Here is an 8,080-nt window from a genome sequence, read left to right as displayed (position 1 = left end):
CACGTAAACGTCGAGAGACTCAGCACCCGGCCGAGTCGTAGCCCGAGGCCAGGCAACGGCCGCTCAGCTAGTAGGCCCCGAAGGACTCTGGCGTCACTGCAGCGACGGCAGCTGCCCGCGCAGCTGCGTTCAGTTGCACAAGTTTCTCAGCCGTGCGCCTTCGGCCTCGAGGGTAGAACAGCATCCTTTCTGCCGGCGAGAGCTTGGAGTAGTGATCGTCCTCCTCCGGCCCTGACTGCGACCCGCCGTCTGAGGTAGAAGAAGACGATCCCGGAAACTCGTCTGCTTCCAGCTTGCCTCTTCGTCGCATCGTTCGCCGTCGGCGATCTTTTTCCTCCTCGCTTGGCAGCGGCGTCTCGCCTTCCTGAGAATACAAGAAAGACGACGACGACGCGCTCGCCGCGGCCGAACGCTCGCCTTCGGCCGCAGCGAAGACCCGTCTTCGCCGCGTCGTCTGCATCCCATGCAGCGCCACGCCAGCGTCTCGGGCGCTGCGCTGGTTGCGCTCGTCGTCTTCCTTCTTTTCCCTCTCCATGCGCCACATTCGCTCTCGCCTCTCGCGCTCTTCCGGCGAGAGGAAAGCAGCCTGAATCTTTCTCCACAGTGCCAAAGCCGGTCGCGGCGCGCCAGGCGCAGCCTTTTTCCCGATAAGCATAGAGATCAGGGGCAGGCGGGCGAGCGCGTCGAGCAGTGGAAGCGACGATAAAAAGGAGGAGTCCGGCGTCGAAGCGCGCGAGGCGTAGACGCGCACACCCCGCAACAGCCTCTCTTCCTCTTCGCACACGGGATGCCGCCTCGGCCTTCGCACTTGATCCTCCTCTTCATCCTCCTCGTCGGGGAAGAAAAACGAAACGCGCGACGCCCGTTTCGTCTCCTCTTTTTGCCTGCGCTGCTCTTCAGTCTCCACCCACGCGTGGACTTTCTCGCGCAGTCGTCCCCACGCTCCCATGAGAAGAAACGCCAGTGCGTGCGGCGTGGCTCGCAGATTCGCACGGAGCTTCTTCCACGCAAATGCGGCCGCAAACGCTTTCGCCTCTTCGCCTGCCTTGACACCCTCCACGAGGCACGCCGACCGCCACAGCGCAAACAGCGTTGCGCGCTTCACAAAGCACGCGAGGAGAATCATGGCCGTAAGCGCGCCTGCGAGAGCGGCGAACCATGTGTGCGACTCCGCCCCCGGAGAAGGCAAGGCGCTCGATTCAGCCTCAGAAAATGACGCGGAAAACGCAGGCAGAAGGCGACCCGAGCGGCGGCGGCCGTGCAGCGTCAACATCGAGGCGCCTGTGGCACACAAACGGAAAAAAAGGCAAGGCAGCATGTCCTCAACAGCGCCGAGACGAAGACGGCGGCAAGAGACGCCATGCACCTAGTCACTGGAGCGAACGAAACGGAGACAGAACAGGACTCGTAATGTCGCAGCGGAATTGTACAAAAAGCAAGTATGAATCTGAGACCCCAGCTACCCAGCGCTGATGTCGTCTCTTCTGTTAGCAGATTCACAGCAACGATATACGTACATACAGATATAGAGATAAGGTTTAGAGTCGTATACACAAATATATATGTACATATATGCGCTGTGACCCCTGGAATGGCAGCTACCTTGGGTCTCTGCCTTATATATAAGGCATAAACCTGTCTTTATATTTGTCTATATATATATATATATATATATATATATCTATATCTATATATATATATATATATATATATATATACGGTGTGAGTCCCTGCAGACCTGGCCACGTTTCACTTACTGGCGTCGAGAGTCCCGTCTTCCTTGCGGTCTGCGTCTGGCGAGCCACCCGCAATGAAGGGAACGTACTCGTCGTCTGTGGATGCGCGGCAAAGCATTTTCGCACCCTTATTGCAAAACATTCGCCCCTCGAAGATGTTGAACCGCGTCCAGCCGCCGGTACAGTCCAAATGCCACAAGTTCGCCAGGCCGACGCGCACGAGGTAGCCGAATGGATGGAAGCGCAGCGCCTGAGATGACAGACGCAGCCAACACGCAGTCCGTGCGTTTTGAGCCACAAACCGGCATACCGGCGCTATCCACCAAAGACGGCGTGCTACGACACCTACAGTGAGACCCTACATCGATACGCAAGTATTGCTGCATCCATACATGGGCGCGGAGAGGACCGGACACCTACACACGCTTGTCTACAACGAACAAGCGTTGCAGTCTCGCTCTACAACGACGCGCTGGCGTCTGCTCCTTCGCCCCCTTCGAGGCCTGGCACAGCACTCGCCTTCTGTTTACCAGTGCATTGTGACGTCCAAGCCCGAGCATCGAGTGACAGTATTTGCGCAGGTGGGTTTTCCAGCTGTCCATCGAGGCGAGTGCCTCTTCCGGCGTGCAGGGGACCATGAGGTCGCCTTCTTCGAGGTCCGCCTCCTCGTCGCCACTCCCGCATGTGCAGCTGCCTCTCTTTTCATCGAATCCGTTGTTCTCGCTGAACCGAAACAGAGACAGGAAACGGCGGACATGTCGAGCGACCCAGAGACGCAGCATCCCCCGTCCGCGTCCTCTTCAGCCGCGCAACTTATTTACTGTGCGCAATGCAGGGCTTCGAGAGCAAAGCGTGCGCCCTACTCGTCACCGCAGCAGTACACAGGTTCAGGAGAAAGAGACGTCTCCGTAAGTAGGAATACCGACAGAAAGAGCCACGGAGCTGTGTGAACAGTTGAGATGTGTGCAAAGGCCGAGACGCCATGTGCCACAGCGGCAAAGAAGTGAGGAGTAACGACACGGTGAGAGCTTATTCGGATTTGCATTCCCATGTGCGCCTATCTCGTCGCTCACAGTCGCTCACACACGTCGCCAGAGAGTGGATCCCCACGACGTCTACTTTCGCGGTGAAACGCAGATACACATATACGTGGACACTCTGAATGCAAATCGGCAGTCACCAGCCTCTCCTGGTCTACGCACCCAAGCACTCCCTCCGCAAGCATGCGTCCGGAAGATGGATATAGCAATTTTCATAGACACATATATAACTACATATATATAACATATATATATATAACTATATATATACATATATGTAGGGAGAAGTCTCGTGTGAAGTCATGCATGCAGGGCTGCAGCGGCTGCACTCACTGGTTGACTTGCACCGTAGTCCACAAGCACTGCGTGTTTCGCACGGTTTTCGGGCACGGCCCGCGGCTGCATTTTCGTCTCTCCTCCATGTGGTACGGCGCACAGGCGTCTTTGGACACGCCGCGCGCACTCTGAACGCTCCCTGCCGAGTCGCTCGTCGCGCCGGCGGGAATGCGCCAGCGGTACTGGTAGCCCTCGCCACACGGAACAGAGCAACTTGTCCACGCTGACCTGAAAAACGAGACCAAACGCACCAAGCAACCTTCCACTGCGCCGCGGTATACACACTGCGAACCCTGCATATATATAAATATAGATACATATATTCAGTTAGATAGAATGACACACAGATCACACGACTGTTGCGATATCTATCTATCTATCTATCTATCTATCTATCTATCTATCTATCTATCTATCTATCTATCTATATATATATATATATATATATATTCTACGACTGACGAGAGCGAAAGACTTTGCGAGGCGGGAGAAGGCACATGAACTCAGCATGGCTCGCAGAAGGGCTCTGACTTCCCTCCGACTCGTATTACGTTTCACGGCCAGCGGCCTCTGTCTCTCGCAGGGGGGGGTGTGAGCGGCTCTCCCGCCTCCGTGAATCGTTCCTCGCGTCTGTAGAAGCTGGCGCGCCTCCTTCGGCGCATGTCGGTCGCGATCGCGCGTCCCGCCCCCATAAGGAGAGTTTTTTCGACTCCGTTGACGGAGTTGCACATCAGATTCTGGTTTCCTCAGCGTCGCTACTTTCGAGTCTCCAGCAGAGGAGGGGGGTGTGCGCGCCTACCAAGGGCCGGTGATGCACGTGGACTCTGCGGCGCGGCAGAGGACGAAGCCGGCGCGTCTGCACTGCTCGTTCCGGATGGTGACGTCGTTCGGCCCGGTGTAGTCAACAAAGTCTTTCAGCGGACAGGAGTAGAAGTTCATGTGCTCGAGCATGACTGCACCGCGCTCGCGCGTGCATCCCGCATCGGCGTTTTCTTCCCAGACGACCGGCTCCCACGCGGACACGTGCGCCTTGGCATCTGCGACGCCGCAGGGAATCCAGCCTCTGGGACACTTGCAGCTTTCTGTCTCCTCGTCGTAGCCGGGGAAGCTCTTAGGGTAGTCCGCGTAGCGAACCGCTACGCACTCGTTGACCGTGTACACACCCGCGGTCTCGCCGTCCTCAACAAGCGGCCGCATGCGGCCGAAGCGCAGGCTGTCTGCCTGTATATTCAGCAAGTGGCGCCGATTGAACTGCGCCGTCAGCGCCGCGCGCTTCAGCGCCTCGTGCTCTGTCGCAGTCAAGGGGCGGCCGCCGCGGACCCTGACGTGAGACCGCGACGCTGCAAAGGACGCAGGCGCCGGCGCGGGCGACGCCTCGGCTCCCGTCGCAGACACGTCTCCTATCGCCTCTGCGGAGCCTCGGTTCTCGCGGTGAGCCTCGCGCGCATGGCGATGGTGGCGACTCCGCTTGCCGAGGCGACCCGGGTACAGGCCGCCCCGCCCCATGGCGTAGAGGCGGACGCGCGCCCGCGCCTGGTGTTCATCAAACGAGAGGCCGAAGGCCCGCAGATGGATGAGCTCACGCGCGAGCGAAGAAGAAGAGAGAAAGTGCCGAAGCGACAGCGAGATCTCCGCAGGGTCGGGCCGGCGCCAGTGGCGTGCGCGACCTCGCAGCCCTTCCACCTCCTCCTCGTCCGCCCCCTCAGACCCTGTGGGCGATGCACGCAGCGAAGGCAAATCGGGCGCGGCTGCAGCGGAGTCGGCCGCCGCAGAGTCCGTTGCCTCAGAGGCGGACGGAAGAGCGGAGGGCGAAGCCCGCGAGAGAGAGGAAGTGTGGGAAGACTGTCGAGCGGAAGGTCCATGGCGGCCCCCAGGCGACGCGGACTCTGCTGCATATGTGTCTCCGCGTGTGCTCAGCTCCTCGTCGCTGGCTGCGTCGTGTCTCTGGTGCGGCTGGGCACGCGTCTTTTCTGCGGAGGGCAGAGATCGCCATCCACCGGTCTTCTCTCGCTGAGCTTCCGAAGTCTCTCTGCGGTGATGCAGGGACGAAGCGTGCGAAGCTGAAGAAGCAGCGGAATCTCCCGACAGAGAGCCGTGAGGAACCGAGGCATGAGCAGACGAGGCACGAGAAGGAGAGTCGAGGTCAGCGGCGGAAGATGAGGGCGAGGCCTCGGGCGACCGCGTCTCCGCGGCAGCTATCTGGGTGAAACTCAGAGAAGAAAACGAGCGTGCTGCGAATTCTTGATGGCTGAAACCGAGGGACAGAAGACCGACGAGAAGGAGAAGAGAAGCGGGCGACACGGCAGAGGGCATGTCGCGCCAGGCGAACCGTCGCGTCTTCCGGCGACCCCGTGCAGCGAAATCCCTCTGTGTCGGTTCTGTGGTCTTTTGCTCAATGGTAAGGTCTCTGTAGACCTTCTGTTCACAGATGCGGCTGTGATGCGTGTCCGATGCGTCTAACGCCGCCGACGCGGGGGCCTGGTATCCCCGCCCTTCTTCAGCCATTGTCGCACTGAAGGGCGTCGCAGGACTCTCTGGACTGAGAGGCATGCACCGCTGCGAGCGGCGTGTTCTGTTTTCTGTCGCCTGTCGCAACCGAGTCCCCTCGGAGCTTGCCATTGCTGAATGAGCTTCAGTGAAGCTCGCCCGTCCTCGAGCCTGCTTCTTAGGGAACCCCGACGGCTCGATGCCAACGCAGTCAGGAGCCGCCGGCGACCGCGGGAGCGCGATTGCCTTCTACGAAGGCTTTGAAGCACAGAGAAGAGATCTAAAGACGTATGACGACCCACGCACTGTGGCGCAGGCTGCACATACAGATGGTGATGAGAAGGGCGTCGAATGAGAAGAGGGGCGGCTCCGCGACGATATCGTGTCGTGCGTTCGCTCCCGCGACACGTGGGGATCCACAAAGGAAGAACAGGCGAGAGCGAAGGAGGGCGGAGACAGAGACGCGACGCCGAAGACCGGGAAGAAGGAGGAGCAAAAGGGAGGGGCTCTCTTCGCTTCCGCGCACGCGTCATGGCTCCTTGGAGAGAGACAGCGGCTCACAGCGACGGTGATGAGGCCCCCAGGAATACGGCAGTCAACTTGGAGAATCCTCTCTTACCGTCGCCGCAAAATATGGCAGATTAGGGGGCGATTCACGCGCCACTGGCGGCGTTCGCGCCGAGAAACCGGCGCTCAACTGCTCGGAAGCTGAGAGGTGGAGAGCGCTCCGCCAAAAGAAAGCGAAACGAGGGCGGCTCGCTGCACCACGGCGCCGATCTGTTGCGAAAAAGAAGGCGGTAGGGCCATGCCGTTGAAAGAAAGACCCGGCGCTTCCACGCATTCCTGCCGCCGCTTTCTCCAGCCGCCCCAGCTCTCAGTGCCGCCGGCCAAGCGTGGAGAAACGCCCAACGCAGGAGAGGGGATGGAAGCGAACCTGGTGAAAGCAAAGGAGAAAGCGATCCCGGCGCCGAAGCAGCGAAAAAGAGACTCGGACGGGCACCGAGAACCTAGGAAGCGAGGAGAGGCAAGCCAAGGTTGTGGTAAAGACACCCCAAAGCCGCTTAGCTAGCGCCTGAAATCAGCATCGATTCGCAGGCGATATCGGCGAACAAATTCTCCGTCAACGTTCATTCCATTCTCTTGTTCCTTTGCGCGATCACTCCCAGAATCCGGGCTCCGGTATGGTACTCGCTCTGTTCCGTTTCCTCGCCTCGTCGGGTCGTCATCAGCTTAGCCTGGGCTTAGTGAACTTTATTCAGAATCTCGAAATCGGCGCATGCCCAGTGGCTTGCCAGAGACGGAACAGAGCGCGTTTCTCCTCTGCGCAGAGACGGCAGGGAAATCTCGAGGCTCTCGCTGCAGTCACTCGCACTCTCTTCGCCGCCCGTTTCATGTGAGTGGTGTTCTAACGGCGCCTTTCTCTCTTAGAAAAACTCTCAAAAACCTTCGCAGACCACCATCTAGCGTCTTTTCAGATGATTTTCTACTAACTCAACCACGCACACACAAGAGATGGCAGCGGCGACGGCCCTGGCGGCACACATGTCCTCGCGAGCCAGTGGCATCCGAGTATAAGCCGCATGACGAGCGGCGCTGTCGTTTTTCAACGGCGTGCTGAAGGAGATTCTAACCCCGCACGCACATGTAAAAAGGCCAACTGAGAAAAAGGTAGGTCGATATCAGACGGTGAGGAAAAGGCTTGGCTACCACCTCAGTCTGTGTTCAGCCACGAATCGGCTTTATTTTGCTCATCGGTTGTCTCTGTGCAGAGTTTCTGTGTCTCTCCGTCCGTCTGGATCTCGGAGAACACACGGAGACTGGCGTGCCTCTTGACTTTGACTGCCACTGACGAGCTCCCGTAACTGCTCATCATATCTTGCCCCCTTTTCTTCCCTGATTCGTGTACTTCTCCGCTCTCTCTTCTCTCCCTTGTGTGTCTCTTGGGTTGGTTTTCCGACTCGCCTCCAGCTGGATTGAACGCGCAGCCGCCACCCCTCGCCAGTGTTCGCCGCTCGGCAGACCCCTTCTCTCCGCTGTTCTACTCAAGATGATGTTTCCTGGCATGATGCGCGAAGCTCCGAAGGAGTACCTCTCCCCGAAGTGGAGACTGGTGCTTCGCGTGGCGGGCTTCGTCGGCGCGTGCATCCTCATCGCCAAATACGGCGACTTGGTGGACATGCCAGAGAACAACCGCCTCGGCTAAGCAGATCACCTCAAACGAAGAAAGAAGGAGCTCGGTGGGACGCTTGGGAGAAAAATTCTCGAGAAGGCGCGCCCTCTCACACGTGCGGCTGACATGCCTGAGAGCCACCGTCCCCGAAGGTGACTGCGCAGCGGGGGGAGGGAGGGGGCAGAGGAAAATGGAGGGTGAAGTCTGCGCGTGTCTCTCTGGTTCGGGGTTCCGCAGCGGCAGACGAGAAGCGCGACGAGCGCGCCGCGGCGACTCCTGAAACGTCCCTAGTAGACCCGGAGACGTCGTCC

At 58.9% G+C, this 8,080-nt stretch overlaps 2 protein-coding genes across 2 annotated transcripts; one reads left to right on the top strand and one right to left on the bottom strand.

Annotated features, from left to right (window-relative positions):
• Positions 1 to 67: 67 nt before the first annotated feature.
• Positions 68 to 5,617, bottom strand: BESB_028110 (thrombospondin type 1 domain-containing protein; the record flags this gene model as incomplete). The annotated part of the gene is made up of 5 exons (XM_029361485.1): positions 68 to 1,281; positions 1,758 to 1,986; positions 2,267 to 2,459; positions 3,110 to 3,340; positions 3,912 to 5,617. The coding sequence occupies 5 exons, from the start codon at positions 5,615 to 5,617 to the stop codon at positions 68 to 70; spliced, it is 3,573 nt and encodes a 1,190-aa protein (XP_029215385.1).
• A 181-nt stretch (positions 5,618 to 5,798) lies between these two features.
• BESB_028100 (uncharacterized protein) lies at positions 5,799 to 7,802 on the top strand (the record flags this gene model as incomplete). The annotated part of the gene is made up of 4 exons (XM_029361484.1): positions 5,799 to 5,887; positions 6,240 to 6,396; positions 6,766 to 6,992; positions 7,568 to 7,802. The coding sequence occupies 4 exons, from the start codon at positions 5,799 to 5,801 to the stop codon at positions 7,800 to 7,802; spliced, it is 708 nt and encodes a 235-aa protein (XP_029215384.1).
• Positions 7,803 to 8,080: the final 278 nt, after the last annotated feature.

Source organism: Besnoitia besnoiti (genome assembly GCF_002563875.1).
Source record: "Besnoitia besnoiti strain Bb-Ger1 chromosome Unknown contig00015, whole genome shotgun sequence".
NCBI classification, from domain to species: Eukaryota; Apicomplexa; class Conoidasida; order Eucoccidiorida; family Sarcocystidae; genus Besnoitia; species Besnoitia besnoiti.
Note: the sequence above shows the minus strand (reverse complement) of the source record. Positions and strands in the feature narration are given on the sequence as shown.